At 46.7% G+C, this 17,721-nt stretch overlaps 1 protein-coding gene across 1 annotated transcript in view; it reads right to left on the bottom strand.

Annotated features, from left to right (window-relative positions):
• Positions 1-17,721, bottom strand: part of LOC126484296 (ATPase ASNA1 homolog) — a 79,612-nt gene that overhangs the window by 33,852 nt on the left and 28,039 nt on the right. Inside the window, exon 3 of the mRNA XM_050107723.1 lies at positions 16,663-16,814. Within this exon, the coding sequence (XP_049963680.1) occupies positions 16,663-16,814 (152 nt within the window). The remainder of the gene's footprint in view (positions 1-16,662; positions 16,815-17,721) is intronic.

Here is a 17,721-nt window from a genome sequence, read left to right as displayed (position 1 = left end):
TTCAGGCCCGCAAAATAGTTGTCAACTCCGGCTATCAATTCTTCATTTGGTTAGTTGGATTGGAGAAGGGACCAAACTACGCGGTCATCAGTCCCTCTGACCTTGGAATAACTAAAACCAATAAAACCTGACACTGTAAGAGGGAACTAGAACGGCCCTAAAATTACAAGCTATCGACAGAGAAGGAAGCTAGTCCAATGGGGGCAAAGGGGGGAGTAAGACAGCCTGCCATCCCCTCCACCCACTGATAAGGTTGAAGGTCCCACCCTTAAATAAAGCGATAAAAACCACCATCACAAAGAAATCGTAAAACTAGATCAGCCACTGAGGCATTGTCAGCTAACACCAGGGTTAGCAAGTTAGGAAAGCTAAAATTCCATTGCAAGGCAGCTAAGTTGGGACAGTCCAGTAGTAGGTGAACCACAGTCAACATTGGTCTGCAATGACAGAGAGAGGGGTCCTCACGACGGAGGAGATAACCGTGAGTCAGCCAAGTAGGGCCGATGCGGAGTCACCAATGGTCAACAGAGGCCTTACGAGAAGCACGTAAGGAGGACCACCACATAGTTGTAGAATCCTTTATCGCCCTGAGATTGTTTGGCGAAGAAAGAGTTTGCCATTCTGCATTCCAAAGTTCCAAAACCTGACGATGTAATGCCAAGGGAAGGTCTATTTCTGGAATGCCAATAGCAAGAGATGGCCTGTTAGTAGCCAATTTAGCCAGTCGATCAGCAAATTCATTGCCAGGGATGTCAATATGGCTTGAGGTTCAAATGAAAACCACGGAGCATCCACATCGATCAAGGAGAGAAAGGGAGTCCAGGATAGCTATGACCAACGGGTGGCGAGGGAAGCACTGGCCGATAGCTTACAAACTGCTCAAGGAGTCACTACAGATAGTGAAGGACAGTCCTGAGCAGAAGTGGACATGGTCCAATGTGCGCAGGATGGCTACCAACCCTGCAGTAAAAACAAGGAACAAAATTCTGTGTGTCTCACAGAGCTGTAAGCATAACCAGTGTAACCAGCAACCATGAAGCCATCAGTATAAATCACTTCTGAACCCTGGAATAAACAGAGGAGACAGTAGAATTTGTGGTGAAGGGCCTCCGGAGGGACAGAATCGTTTGAAATGACAGAGAAATCAAGACAAGAGTTGTGGCTGAGAGACGCACCATGGAGTGATATGCGCGCGAGTGGAAAAAAGAGGTGGTAAAGGGATGTGCTGGAGCTCAGAAAAGAGTGACTGAATGCGGGCAGCCACGGTAACCCTGCATCGTGGCCGCCGCCACAGGAGGGGGATCTCCGTGTCTGGATAAAGGAGACCATAATTAGGGTGCTCTGGGGTGCAGCGAATGTGGAGCGCATAAGATATCAGCTGTTGTTGGCGCAAAAGTCGCAGCGGTGGAGAGGCTAATCACAGGGCTAGTCCAGAAGGCACCAGTTGCAAGTCGTACCCCACAATGGTGGATGGGGTCTAGTATCTGCAATGTCAAAAGCAGTACCATAGACAGGACTCCTGAAGTCTAAACAAGACTGGGCCAGCACTTTGTACAATTGCAGTAGAATAGAGCGGTCTGCACCCCAGGTGGTATTGCACAGACATCTAAGAACATTGAGATGTAACCAGCACGTCCTCTTCAGCTGGCGAAGATGAGGGAGCCAGGTCAACCGGGCACTGAAGACCAGACCCAAGAAGTGATGGGTGTCCACCACCTCGAGGGATTGGCCATCGAGGAACAGGTCCAGATTGGGATGGACTGTATGGCAATGGCAGAAATGCACAACATGACTTGGCCACCGAAAACTGAAAGCCATGGGAGAGAGCCCAAGATTGCACTCAGTAGACTGCCCCCCTGTAGACGGCGTTCTGCAGCGCCCATGATGGAGGAAGCAATGTAGATACAAAAATCGTCAGTATACAAAGGGGGACGCTGTCAGCCCAGCAGCCACCACCAGTCCATTAATGGCTACGAGAAAGAGAAGGATGCTCAGCACGGAACCTTGTGGAACCCCATTTTCTTGCCGATGGGAAGTGCTGTAGGAGGAACCAACTTGGACCCGGAAAGAGCAACAAGAAAGGAAGTTATGGATAAAAACGAGCAGAGTGCCACGAAGGCCCCATTAGTGTAGGGTGGTGAGGATGTGTGGGGGGGGGGGGGGGGGGGGAGGGGGGGGGGCAGGTGGTGTCGTAGGCTTTGTGCAGGGCAAAGAAGACTGCAATGAGGTATTGCCGATGGGCAAAAGCTGAACGGATAGCGGACCCCAGGTGGACCAAGTTATCTGGCGTAGAGCGGCCACAGCAAAAACCACCTTGAGTCGATGACAAAAGGGTGCAGTATTCAAGGATCCAAAACAGCCACCAACTCACCATGCGCTCAAGGAGCTTGCTGAGGGTACTGGTAAGGCAAATTGGATGGTAGCTATCCAACTGAAGAGGTGGCTTCCCAGGCTTCAACACCGGAATAACAATGCTTTCCTACCACTGGGTAGGAAATATCCCTTCACTCCACAGACGGTTGGAAAGGGTCAGTGGCCAGCCACTGGTAAGTTTTGGAGCATTTGGTTACGTATCCGATCCAGTCCAGGAGCTGTGTCGGGACAAAGGGCAAGGGCGTTGGCGAATTCACACTCGCTACGTGGGACATTATAAGGCTCCAAGCAGCGAGAAACGAAAGACAAAGGCCTAGCGCTCTTTCAGGAGGAAGAATGTGGGCAGATACTAAGTCGATGCCAGCGCTTGAGCAAAGTGTTTAGCGAAATGTTCTACGACAAAGTCCGGATGGGTAAGGACAACACCATGCAAAGAAATTCCTGCAATGACCAAAAATTCGCCTGAGTTTCACCCAGACTTATGAAGAGGGTGTGGTCCTATGGCAGCCGCACATTGTTCCCAGCATATCCATTTCTGAAATTTGGTTAGGTAACGGGTCCGGGCACGGAATCGTTTAAAGACCAGAAGTAGAGCAGTAGAAGGGTGCTGCTTGAAGTGTTGAAGAGCATGGCGGCGGTCTTTTATGGCCGCAGCAATTAATGGAGTCCATTAAGGGACCACCTTCCTACAGGGGGAACCCAAGGAAGAAGGGATGGCTGAAACAGTGGCAGAAAGAATGCTGGCAGTCAAAGTCTGTGTAGACTCATCAATACTGCTGTGTGGTAATAAAGGGGGGATGGTAGAAGAGAAAAAGGCACAACAATCAGCTTTAGAGAAGGCCCACCTGGGAGGGTGATGGAGAGAGATACACTGAAGGAAGATCAGAACACTCAGGCAATGATCGCTGTCACATAAGTCATCCTGGACACCCCACTGAATGGAGGGAAAGAGGGTTGTGGGCATTAAAGTCCCATAGAAGCAGGAAGGGAGAAGGGAGTTGTTGAAGGGTGGTTGGGCAAGGGATGTGGGTGGCCTGTCAGGCAGGAGGTAGAGATTACAGATTGTGATTGGAGTGGCCAGATCGACCCTAACAGCAATTGCTTCCGGAGTGGTATGGAGGGGAACCCATTTATAACAATGTCCTTGTAGACCAAGGTGCAAACACCATTACAAGACCGCAAGGGGCCAATTCGGTTCTGACAGAAAGCGTGGAACCCATGAAGGCTGGATGAGTAAGAAGTGACAAAATGGGTCTAATAAAGAGCAAAGCAAGCAGCACAGGAGGAGGAAAGAAGGGGCTGCAACTCCAGGAGGTGACGCAAATATCCATTACAATTCCACTGGAGGATTCTCAAGCTGTAGTCCAAATGGGAAGCCAATGAACCAGAGCCAGTCACGCTGCTGAGTCGCCATCCATCACCAATAAGGATGGGGTAATGTCCATATAGGTGAGGTCAGACTCTGTTGGTTCATTGGCTGGAGGAGGGGAAGGTGACACCCCAGGGGGTACTGGAGAGGCCTTGCCCTTGTTCTTGTGTTTGTGCTGCTTCTCTTGTAAAGGAAGAAAAGGGCAGACTGCAGTGAGGTCGGGCATAAAATCATACCTAGCAATCTTAGTGCCCACCGGCCGTGGATCACGCGGTCGATGTAAAGCTGCAGATTGCCTTTCAGTGGGATGCCAGGAAGAGGAGTCCTGGGAGGCAGCTCCAGTACCGGCAGTTGCCAAAGAACGGGAGCGCTTCTCCAGTGGGGGAGGGGAGCAGCACTCAAAGGGCACTGATGGGGAAGGGGAGGGATAGTGAGAGAGTGAGGATGAGGCAGAAGGAGTGGGGCGAATGGGGTGGGGCTGGGAAGAGGAGGTGGTAGGAGTGGGAACGGACGTAACTCAAGCAAAAGTAGAAGTTGTACACACGGGATGGAGCTGGTCACACTTTCAACAAGCCTTGCGGTAGGTAAGTCGATCTAATACATCGGGCATGCTGGCAAGCGTGGAGGATGCTGTGCATTACAATTTACGCAAACTGGCAGGGGAGCACAGGCACTCCCCTCATGGAGGGGGTGCCCACAGTCACCACAGAGGGGATCATTGGTGCAGTGGGAAGACGTGTCCAAACCATAAACATTTAAAGCATCTCATCGGTGGTGGAATGTTGGAAAGTAAGGTTTTACATCACATTGATACACCAGCACCTTGACCTTCTCTGGGAGGGTATCGCCCTCGAAGGCCAAGATAAAGGCAACTGTATCGGCGCAATTGTTTTTAGGGCCTCGCTGTATATGGCGGATAAATCAAACTCCTTGCTGCTCGAGGTTTGCACGGAGCGCATCAGTTTGGATAAGAAGATCCCGGTGGAAAATGATGTCCTATACAGAGTTCAAAAATTGGTGGGGTGCGACGGAGACTGGGTTGTCACTGAGATGCTCACAAGCACGCAGAACTTAAGATTGGGCAGCAGAAGATGTCTTTATGAGCCGCATTTTACTCATGGATTCCACTTCACCATACTTATCTTCAATCATATCTACAAAAAACAAAAGCTTGGTCGTGGCAAAATTTTCGCCATATGTCCTGGAACAAACCAGGTACTGAGGGAAAGATTTCAACCCAAGCCGGCGAGTTTGACCCTCTTCCCAGGGGGTGGCCTGTGGAGGGAAGGCCGAAGGATCAGAAGAAAGAGTGTCATATCTTCTATCACTCTTAGAGATGACCACAGAATGGCCAGGATGGTGAAGCTTTTGTCGCTTCATGTACAAGGTGTCCGCCCTAGTACGATGCACTCCGACCAGGGGCTCGTCCCGTGGGCACTATCCAGCCACGGCAAGGGCCGTCTGACACGGCAGCCATAGCTGGGAGTTCTGATGCCCCAAAGCGATGAGCACTGACTCCTTGGCATACACAAGGCGTTAACAGCTCAGGTACTACCAGTGTGATCCCTGTGTTGGAAGAGGGCTCAGCCAAGTGGGTACTTAACTACCACACCACACGGACTGGCTGCTGTGCTGGTGACCTAGCAGGAAGGGGACCAGGTTGCAAGGGGAAAAGGGAGGAGAGGATCCTGCACCATGGAAACTAGGTTGGGATTTCATCCCCAAATGGCTGACACTGAACGGAAAATGTTGTAAATGGTGAAAACGTTGGAAATGGAGGTCAAACTCCAAGGGGAGCAAAAACGCCAAAAAGAGGATAGAAACAGCAAACTATACAATAGCACATACCAAAACAAAGCCGAGAGGATAGCCAGGTCAATATAAAGAAGTCCACCAAGGGGGAAAGGAGGGAGGCAGGGAGAAAGGAGCAAGGATAGGGAGGGAGAGGAACAGGGATGGTAATGCAGTCTGGAAAAAGGAAGGAGACTGCAATAGCTCGGGGCCCCGTGTGTGCCACACACAGACCCACAAAACGGACTGTGGGCCCTCTGGGGGGGAATTCTTCATTTGAAGTGATTCTTTGTCCACCAGGAATAATTTTCAATTTTGGGAAGAGATGGAAGTGGCAACAATTCATACTTTAGTTTGTGTAATTTTGCCATGGCAACGGCACATGTGGGCGGGCGCGCATTGTCTTGATGGAAGATGACTTTCTTCCTTTCTAAACCTGGCCTTTTTTTGCATATCTTTTGTTGCAAATTGTCCAGGAGGTTAGCATAGTATTCTTCAGTAATTGTCTGGCAGTGGAGAGATAACCTACAAACATAATCCCCTTCACATCCCAGAACACTGATGCCATGACCTTTCTCGCCGAAGAAATTGTCTTTGGTTTCTTTGGTGATGGAGAACGAGCATGTTTCCACTGCTTTGACTGTTTTGTCTCTGGGGTATATTAGTGCACCCAAGTTTCATCTGTGGTCACAAACTGGCGCAAAAAATCTTGTTTGTTTCTCCTAAAATGGGCCAAACATTGTTCCGATACATTCATTCTCATGTTTTTGATCCAGCGTAAAGAGTTGTGGCACCCGTCTTACAGATAATTTTTTTCATTTCTAATTCTTCAGTTAAAATGTGATATACCCTTTCGGATGACAACTGGCAAGTGTGAGCAATTTCACACACTTTCAATCGGCTATCCTCCTTGACCATTTTGTGCACTTTTGCAATGATTTATGGAGTAGTGACATCTTGGCCGACCACTGCACCGATCATCATCTAAGCTCTCCTGACCAAATTTAAATTCATTTGTCCACTTGGCAACAGTTGAAAATGGAGGAGCAAAGTCCCCTAGTGTATTCTGGAAATCAGCATGAATGTCCTTTGCTTTCATACCTTTCTTTATGAAGTGCATAGTCACTGCTCGAATCTCTATTTTTTCCATCTTCACACATCACTACACGACAGCTCTCTTCCAAGAACATTGACATAGCTCGTGTTTACAAGCAACAGTCCAATGAATATCACATGAACAACTCGTTGCGCTAGCGCTGACCTCTCGTGGTGATTCCGAGAACTTTTCAAACCACCCTCATATGATATTGGTGAGGTAGCTAATAAAGATATTGGGAAGTCTCATTATTATTCTCATAAGGCTTTCACTGTGTGCCCATGGCAAATGCAGGGAAGAGAAAGGTTTTTATTTGGTTTGAGGGTCATGAATGTTGTGAAAATTTAACAGTAACTGGTGATTGTACTGTTTATCATCATCAATAAAGGTGAAGTTGAACTCCATGACTTAAAAAACACTGAAACCCAAAAGCCGAGAAGCAATTCTTCTTGGTGTTTCAGTCCTCTGGGCTGCCCTGGAACAATCACAGTGTGTCCCTCAGTGACTCAATAGCTCCATGTTGCTCAATTAAGCAACACAGAACTGCTATGAAGTCAGGTCCACTGCAGGCTGACTGCACATTTGCCCTAATATCACACAAAAAATATATTTTTTTGTCATGTTATCCATCTGCCAAGATCCCCTTTCCTCAGGTTAGGTAGACTTAAGAATTTTAAGCTTCCACATCAACAAAATAAAACGAATACAGCCATTTATGTCACTTTTTGATATCTTGCCCGTACTGATATTGACAACAGAAAAAAACTGTCGAAATTCTAAACTCCCAGGATGGATGAACCACCCATATACATCATTAAGTCGTACAGAACCTTCGGTGCTTGAGTCCTACTTCACTTATCTGGATCTTATATATTTATAGTATGTGAAGTTCAGAACTCGAGTATCAATGACCTAAAGGTGTTTGATACACCTCTCAGATATTCAAGAAAACGAGACTGGAAGTTTTCTGAACAACATTAATGAACTGAAGTTAGGACAAGTCTTCAACGGGTTGCGTGGCTCAATCAATGGGGCTCAAAACCGATAATCGCTGGATATGCTCATTTTTCCTTTACCTCTGTACAACTCTATCACCAAGGTGATTTAAATATAAAATTCACCATACATTGCTAATTAACACATATATAATTATTGCTTTATATGACAAATGCATGTGAGTGCAAAGAAAATGCAATACTGGAGCACGCCTATAGAAAGAAAATTAACAATACTAATTTTTTACCTCTGTGTGTAAAGAGTCTTTGCAGTACATATTTTACTATTAGCTGACAACGGTTGCCCTGACTACTTCACTTTATGATCAGTCCCAGCACAGTAACTTATGAGAGTAGCTGTGCGATACAAAATTAGAAATAAGATGACATGCATTTTTCATATTAAATGATAATTAAAAATGTTAATTATCATATATTTGATGAGTTAAATTTCGACCACGTAAGTATCCAAATTGAACAAAAAGAAAAAAAGAAAAAATAATCACCAAAAATGAGACTCAAACCAGTGATCTAAAGATTACCAATCTTGAACACTACTGATTAAGCCACACAGTTCATCATAGAATCATCCTAAATTTGGTGAATTAACATTTCTTGGAACACTTCAAAGTCAATTTTCTCGAGAATTTTTTTAGACCTGCATTGAACTGCTCTGGCAGATTCATATGCGAGTTATGAACCTCACGAAATAGAATGTGGTCTCCTTGTATGTTCTGAAAGTTTTTCAACTGAAAAGTAATTATAAAAAAATCTGAATTATAATTTGTTAATGGCTACCTGTGATCCATATCGACCCTACTATGTTTAATGTGAAACATCTCTTAACATCAAATTTTCTTTCTTAAACACGTTATTGAAGTTTCGTTGTTATTAATTTATTGGCACCATAACTATGAGGTGTATTTAATAAGTAATGCGACACTTCTTTTCTCAGCCAATTTTAGGTGACAAAACACAGAATGTGATGTGGGACACACTGGAATATTCCTGCTATAGTCTCTGTACCTTCATGAAGTTACAATAGGTGGTGGCACTATATGTATGGTGTCTGTAACGGAGGTGAGTTCCAAGCAGAGAGCTATCACCGAGTTTCTTTGGGTGGAAAACAAGAGCATTACAGTTATTCACAGGTGTACACACAGGTGCATGCAGAATGTCTACGGAGACCTGGCAGTGAACAGATATATGGTGAGTCATTGCGTGAGGCATCTCATGGCAATAAGATCGTGCAACCTGACCTATATCCCGCATGCCCGCCGGCTGGCCGGCCACACACAGCTGTGAATCCTGCAATGTTTGAATGTGTGGACACACTCAGTTGATGTGATCGATGGGTCACAAACACCTCACTGCACAATGGACATCTCTGTTAGTAGTGCTAACACACTTGTCCACCAGTTCGGGTGCTCAAAGGTGTATGGTCACTGGGTTCCTTACCGCCTAACAGAAGGCCATGAGAGCAACAAAGGACTGTGTGGAATTGCTTGCACATTACAAGGCTGATAGTGACATTTGTCAAAGATTGTAATAAGCTATGAAACATGAGTTCATCTTTTTGAACCAGAAACAAAATGGCAATCCATGGACAAGGAGTGGCTCCACACCATCTCTCCTCCAAAGAAAATGTTCAAAGCTGCAATCTCAACCACAAAGTCATGGTGACAGTCTTCTGGGACTCTGAAGGGGTTATTCTGTTTGATGTCCTCCAACATAGTGCAACAATCAACACTGAAGTGTATTGTGCTACCCTCAGACAATTAGAGGGGAAGAAAAGAAAACGAGGGAGAGGGAGAGGGAGAGGGAGAGGGACTTCAGAGTGTTTGTAGACACAAAAATGCAAACTAACATCTCTTTCTTCATGACAACACAAGGCCTCAAAAGTCTATGCACCTGAGAGAAGCTCACAAAACTTCACTGAAGTGTTCTTCCTCATCCACCTGTGTTGCAGTCACCACAGACACCTACTATAGCGGCAACACCGAAGACAGACCAGAGATGCGGGTTGCCGACTCCATTGGGAAGTCTGGCTGACACAAGAGTGTTTACAAGCAAGTACCACAGTTGACAACAAAAACATAGGTAAGGCCAACATCCATCAGAGGGCATCAACCAGCAGCAGAGGAACGGGGCACGAGGATCAACAAACTATTTCCTGGTGATCACGTGTGTGCAAATAGTCCCAGAAATATCCTTCCCCACAGGGCCAGATAAGCCAGCGCTCAGCCGTTCAGTAGGCAGTCTCCACTCGCCGAGTACGGAGAAGATCGGCTGGTCCAGCAATGTGCCACCTCAACCATTCTCTCTTCCGCAACAACTGTGATGCGTCGCTTCTGTCATGTTAGGCTATCTAACAGCTGCTAACAGCCGACTTTGACGAACAGTTGTACGAGTATAGAGTCAAATGGAACTCTCATTATAGGAATTAGTTGTTATTTGCTGGATCTGTAGAAGGGATCCTTATTGTTTTCGGATTTGAAGAGAGTGTTACTGTTGGTGGCTCATTATAGTTCCCTAAATAAAAAGTTGACAAAACGAGTTGGTTCTTGTCCTGTAGATCTAGCAGTGAAGACGAGTTCGTTCGAATTCCTGCATTGCTCCATTGTTTGTTGACATGGCTGAAGGTATTCTGGGTTTAGATGTGCCATTGGCTTGTGTCCTTGAGCTGTTGGATCATATGCAATACACAAATGAACTTCTGATTCAGCGTCGGCAGGCTCTGACTAAAGTTCCCCTGGGGATTCTGGCATTAGCTACTTCTGCCGCATTCCTGCTGTTTGCCAAGTCTATTGAACCATGGAGTGATTATGCAGCTCGCTTGGAACAACATTTCCTTGCACATGGAATCGTTGACACTGGCCAGCGTCGTGCATTTTTTCTTCCTGATGTGGGTTCTGACATTTATCGTTTAGTGCAGTAGTTGCGCCTGGAGTTAGAAACCCATGCTCTCCCTTACGTACAGTTTACCGCCAGTTTAGCAGAGTATTTTGATGCTCAGGTCCACGTCGCAGCAGCTCACCACACATTCTTCAGCTGTCAGAAGCTTCCATCGCAGTCTTACAGGGAATGGATAGCTTGCCCAGGATTGTCAGTTCTCTTTAGCTTGCCCAGGATTGTCAGTTCTCTTGTCCCAATCTGGAATGCAAGCAGTCGTATGGTTCAGCCCTCATTCGCGAAATGATTCTGGTCCCTGCTCCTGCCAATGCCCTGCGAATGGATCTGTTAAAGCTGAAAGATCCCTCCTTGGGCACACGTCTTGACAGTCACTCATGCCCATGAACAGTCTTCCCGTTCGTCTGTAGCACTCCAGGCCTGACCACAGGTCTTTGCCACACTGCTGTCCTGTCGTTTCTTGGAGCTACGGTCGCCAGAGCAGTGGCCACGCCGACAGCAAGCGCCCCACCACTGCCTCCTCCTCCTCCTCCTCCTCCTCCTCCAGAAAAGATTACAGGTTCTTGAGCTCAGCAATGTCAGAAGTTGCCCTCCTGTCGTCAATGCTTCATTATGCATCAGCGCCGTGATTGTTGTATCCGGCAGGTGGTATGTTCTGGCTGCAGGACGAAGGGTCACTGGGCCAACATTTGCTGCTCCTTTGTCAATGGAACTGGACCTCATGGTGTTGGATCCTCCAGACTTGGTTTTAGAGGATTCTGACTAGCTCTCATGCATCTCCTTTGTCCAGATGGTCCTCCCACACACAGTGGGATCCATCTCTCTGAGGGTCCAGCTCAACAGGACTCCTCTGTTAATATTATTGACGGCGACTCACCGCCGCATGGGTGCTCCCATGCTCCATCTGTTAGTGACCCCCTTGAAGAGCTATAGTAATGACCTTAACCGCGTCCAGGGCTGGTTCCTGGTGCAGGCACGGTATCTCTCTCAAGTCCTCACCACCCAAGTTTTGGTCGTAGCTGCCCTCACAGCCACTAATCTGTTAGGGATGGATAATTCATTCTCTTGGCCTTGAGATCCATAATTCAGCCCTGGCGGTCCTAACTGGGTCTCCTTATGCTCCTTTACAGGAGCATTCTGATCCTTTCCCTAACGTCTTCTCTGATTCTTGCCCGGGGATGTCCAGTTTTGAAGCGCACATCTAACTACCTTCCTCAGCAGTTCCGAAGTTTCATAAGGCTCGTCCATTGCCTTTTGCCCTGTGGGACACCCAACACAAGGAAAGGAGCTGCCTTGAGGAGGTGGGAGTTCTGACATCGGTTCACCACAGCTGCTGGACTTCGTCCATTGTCATCCTCGAAAAACCTAATGGCTCCCTCTGTGTGTGTGACAATTTTACACCCACTGTCAATACCTGATCTGTTGCTGACTCTTACCCTGTCCCGAAGGTCGATGATATTCTTTCCAAGTTGGCAGGTGGAAAGATCTTCGTCAAGATTGATCATAGGGAAGCATACCACCAACTGCCAGTCAAAACTTCCTTTTTAGAGGTTGTCATCATCAATACTCCCTTTGAGCTCTTCCGGTACAACCACCTGCCCTTCAGGATCGCCAGCACTCCAGCCATTTTTCAATGCTTTCTGGAGTCTGTGACTAAGAGGTCCCCGGCACTGCCAATTACTTAGACATCGTCTTAGTCACACGGATCTTGGCCCCCGACTTAGTGTGGAATCTTCGGAGACTTTTCGAGGTTCTGCAGGCTGCAGGGTTGCAGTGCAATAGGGCCAAATGTCAATTTTTTGTGTCACAAGTGACATATCTCGACCATGTCTGGAGTACCGCAGACATTCACCCAACACTGGATACTTCGAGGCCATTCAGCAGTTCCTGACACCGAAAAACATCTCCCAGCTAAAACTCTCCCAGCTAGGGTCAACTCACCTATTATCAGGATTTCATCCCACATGCTGGGCTCTGGCGGAGCCTCTACTTCGCAAGAATGTTCCCTGGACCTGATCACCGGAATGTGATCAGGCTTTTCAGCATCTCAAATCTGCTCCTCTCACTCCACCATGCCTCGTCCCACATGACGCTGCCAAGCCTCTTCTTTTGGCCGCCGATGCGTTGGATCACGGGCTGGGGGCTACATTGTCTCATATCGCTAATGGTGTTGAGTACCCAGTGGCTTTCGCCTCGAAAACCCTAGCACATGCACAGCGCAACTGTAGCCACATTGAGAAGGAGACCTTAGCCATCATATTTGGATTCAAGAAGTTCCACAACTTCATCTACTCCGCCGGTTCACGCTCTACACGGACCACAAGCACTTGGTCCCAGTGCTCGGTGCTACATCCGCCATCCCAGCCCAGACCGCTCGCAACCTGCAGTGCTGGACATTGTTCCTTGCAGGGTACACCTACGACATCCGTTAGTACACCATGGCCCTCCATGCCAACGCCAATCTCCTTTCTCGACTTCCTGTGGGGGCGGATTCCGGCTTTGATGCTGATCTGGTTGCTCGTTTTCATCCAGATGACGCAGCCTCCGTCACCGTGTTGCCACTGAATGCCCAGCTCGTCGCACAGCTCACGACCTCGGACCCGGTTCTCCAGAGGATTCTGCACCACGTTCAAATCGGGTGGTCCTCCAATCATCGTTAGGTGTTGGACCCAGAGGTTCGGGCTTACTGGCCTCGCTGCAATGACTTTGCCGTTTGCGACAGGGTTCTTCTTCTCTTAGGGGACACTGATTGTTTGAATGTCGTGATACTGTCCTCCCTCCATCAGCAGGTCCTCGCACTATTATTACTCTGACACTGTGGTATTGTCCTGATGAAGCGCCTTGTCCACCAACATGTCTATTGGTGTGGAATGGACAGCGAAACGACCCACATGGTATGTTCCTGCTCCTCTGGTCAGCGTCAGCAGTCTGCGCCATCACTGAGGCCTTCGATCGCTGCCCCGTGGTCCCAGCTCCAACTGGATTTTGCAGGTCCATTCCTAGGATCCTACTGGCTCATTTTGGTGGACGTCGGCACTTGTTTTCCGTATGTTGCACACATGTCCTTGATGACCACCGTTCACACCATTCAAGCCTCCCGTCATATTTTCCCCATCGTGGGTCTCCCGAAGACGACTTTGACGGACAACAGCCCACAGTTCACGTCGGCCCAGTTTACTTCCTTCTGTGCTACATCGGGCATCCAGCTGCTCCATACGGTGCTGTTCCATCCCACATCCAATGGGTTGGCTGAAAGGTTTGTCCGCACGTTTATATCACAGATGGCCAAACTGTGCCAGCATAACTCTCAGGCGGCTGCCCTCGACCTCTTCTTGTCTACTTATCATCCTTCTGGTCACAATGGGTCCTCTCCAGCGGAGAAGCTGCATGGTCACCCTCAGTGGATGCCCTTGTTATTCCTGTTTTCTGCTTCTCCTTCTACAGTTGCTCCAGTCTCAGCGCAACTGCTGTTGTCTCCGCAGGATCCAGCCTGGGAGTTGGTGTTTCCCAAGGGGCCATCCCTGCTGGCATTCCGCCAAGGTCTCCATGCTTCTCGGCCGCACCATGATAACTGTCATCCTCGACGATGGTTCCCTGTGTCAGAAGCACCTTGACCAGCTACAGGACCATCGTGGGCCAGGCCCAGCACTAACATTATCTCCAGTGCTGCACCTTCGATCTGAGGTCTTCCGGGAGGCCAGCGGCTCATCGGATGTCTCTTTGCTACCACTGCCGTCATAGCAACTGCAATCGTCACCGCTGCCACGCCATCGCAGAGTCTCTGTCGACGGATCCATCGACTATGGATGTCGATGAGGTTCCCCCGCCACCAGCACTTCCGCCGCCACCCGTGGTCTTGTTCCACCAGTGGAACCTGGGACCAACATCGAGATGTGACTTCGCCTCAACCCTGGGAGAGTTGGGGGGAGGACTGCTGCAGTCACCACAGATGCCTACTGCAGCAGCAACATTGCAGACAAACCAGCAATGTGGGTTGCCTACAGCCGCGAAGTCTAGGCGACACAAGAGTGTTTACAAGCAAGTATCACAGTTGACAACAAACATGTAGGTACAGCCAATGTCCATCAGAGGGCATCAACCAGCAGCAGAGCAATGTGGCGCGACTATCAATGAACTATTTCCTGGTGATCACATGTGTGCAAATAGTCTCGGAAACATCCTTCCCCTTGGGGCCAGATAAGCTGGTGCCCAGTCTCGGAAACATCCTTCCCCTTGGGGCCAGATAAGCTGGTGCCCGGCTGTTCAGCGAGCAGTCCACAACTCACACCGAGTGCAGAGAAGATAGCCTGGTCAAGTAGTGTGCCACCTCAACCACCCTCTCTTCCGCAATGATTGGGATATGTCGCTTCATGTTAGGCTATCTACCAGCAGATAACAGCTGTACGGGTATAGAGTCAAAGGGAACTCTGATTATAGGAATTAGTTGTTATTTGCTTGATCTGCGGAAGGGATCCTTACTGTTTTTGGTTTTGAAGAGTGTGTTACTGTTGGTGGTTTTTTGTAGTTCCCTCGATAAAAAAAAGTTTGCGAAACGAGTTGGTTCATGCTCTATAGATTTAGCAACCTGGATCTCACACCTCACTTCCATCTGTTTGGCTCAATGAAGGATGCACTCCACAGGAAGCAGTACGTGGATGATTGGGAGGTCATTGACGCATCAAGACGTTGGCTCTGATGTCAAACAGTAGAATGGGGCCGTTTGGCCATACTGGCCTCCCCAGTAATGAAGAGTAAGGCCACCACATTGATTGGAGATTATGTTGGAAAAGAATGGGTTTTGTAGCCAAATGAGTGGGGAACAATATGGTTATTAGAATCCTGAGTAAAACCAACTTGCTTTCAGCAAAATATGTGTTGATTACTTACTGAATGCCCTTCATATGTGAACTTTAGTGCTGTTTTGTACTCCGATTCGTATCTATATTAATGAAATTATGCAATGCTTTCAAACCCATTAAATTACAGAGAGACATTTAGCAGAAACAATAAAGGCGAACACACCTCAAATTACACAAGATTTGTAGAAAATCCACAACTGAGGAGCATGATTAACAGAATGACAACCGTTTTTGTTGTAATAATGATATATTCAATTTACAAACAGTTTTGGGATGTCAAAATCCCATCTTAAGGTGTATAAAAAATAACTGTACTTGGTCATGCATAATAAATGGTCAGGCATCTTAGGCAGAAACTGCCGCCATCGAGAAGTGGCACACTACAGATGCCAGCAATGTCTCTAATTGTATTATGTTAACATACTGAAACACACACAGTTGTGGGCAAGTGGTAATGTACCAAAAATGCTGTTAAATGGGATACTAAACGCCATCACAGGCTCTGGAAGCTCAACACGTATTTATCAAATAAACACACAAAATTACAGCTAAACAGCTCAAAATTCTTTTGCTTCGATGTATGTGCATTAGATACTTCAACAAAAATCGTAACCAGTTTGTTCCTAAGGGTTGTCAGCAGCTCATGGTCTTGTGGACACCATTGCTGACTCTCAATCACGAGGTCCCAAGTTTGACTGCCACCTGGTCAGGAATTTGCTTTGCCCAGGACTCTGTGTGTGTGTGTGTGTGTGTGTGTGTGTGTGTGTGTGTGTGTGTGTGTGTGTGTGTGTGTGTGTGTGTGTGTGTGTGCCTCATCTTCTAGATGCGTAAGTCGCTGAAGTGGCGCCAAGTAAAGACTTGCACCAGGTGGTTGAACATCTCAGATGGGTCTCATGGCCAATAGTGCCGTATACCTATTTCATTTCATGTAAGCGTTAACATGTAAATACATGAACCAATTCGCAAGCTTGGAAAGATGGCCAAAATAAATTCTGGAATCAATCACAGGGGAAATAGGTCCCTTTATAAATTAAAGTCTGTGTAGCATAAATTAAAACTGAACATGCCTGTATGCGAAATAACTGTAGCACTGTACATATAAATCATCGTCGATGGGCTTGGAGTGTAGTCTTACCTTCTTTTAGCCTAACGATTTACTTCACATTGATGTGAAAAACAAAGTGCGCAGTCTGCATTATAAATAATATTGCAGTAACATACTATGAATTTAAATGATACTAGTGCATCTCCAACATTACAGAAACTTACTTCATAACTTCTGCATAGCTCATGGCTTCATCAATTCCAGGAAATGCTCCAACTATTTCCTGCATAACACTCTTACTTAATTTCATGGCTTCATTGTCCCCCTCAAAATATTCTTCTGGGAGTTCATTGAAACCTACATTTGGGTCAATCTCCTGGAAAGCAAACAAGAAACACATAAATTAGGAAGAGTACAAGATCTTACTGAGCACCATACACATTATTTTCCAAACGTACAATATAAAATGGTGTCAGAACTAAATTAGTTACATAAGTAGCTTCTTTAAAAAAAAATACAAAATTAACCACTGTTTTAAAAGGCTTCTGCTGAGTGCCTTCAATAATGGTAAGAAACAATTCTGAGCCAATGTTACTAATGTTTTGGCATGTACTTGAAGATAATTGCCAAATAGAGCTAGTGCATGCTCTGTGCATCGCCCAACAACATTGAGGTACTTTGTAATTAAAGTTGAAACAAATGACCCCTCTGTCACAATTTTTAGACTTATGAACCAGGTTTCAACATTTCTAAGAGTGCCTTAATCAGAATTTAAATGTTTAAAGTGGCCTATAACATCAATACAAATTTATGGGAAAAGAAATTTTTTATATAAAAGTGTAAGTACTGACTAACAATACAAGACAGAGGCAGTACTTACATGTAACATATAAAATAAGTAACAGGCCAGAAGGGCTTTAGTCACAATTTAAAAAAAAAAAAAAAAAAAAGGACTGCATGAAGGCCAGCCACTATGGGAAGCCACAGGTAGCAATGGGCTATAAGTAGGCTATTTAACATTTAAAATATAGACAGCTGAATGTTAAAATGAACAGTATTTAGTTGCCGCTGCCCCTGTACTGTGCACACGCAACTATTTGTCTGCGTGCTCCCACAATGTAATAAGGACTGCAGAGAAAATGGTGGGACATATAGCCATGTAGAACGATGGGTGATGGATGGAGGAAGTTCCTTCTTGCATTCCAAGATGGTGGTCGAGACCAGGGTGACAACCTAATGGAAAGCTGTTAGATGATATTACAAAACACAAAAGAGCAAGATGG

Source organism: Schistocerca serialis, chromosome 6 (genome assembly GCF_023864345.2).
Source record: "Schistocerca serialis cubense isolate TAMUIC-IGC-003099 chromosome 6, iqSchSeri2.2, whole genome shotgun sequence".
In the NCBI taxonomy this organism is placed as follows: Eukaryota; Metazoa; Arthropoda; class Insecta; order Orthoptera; family Acrididae; genus Schistocerca; species Schistocerca serialis.
Note: the sequence above shows the minus strand (reverse complement) of the source record. Positions and strands in the feature narration are given on the sequence as shown.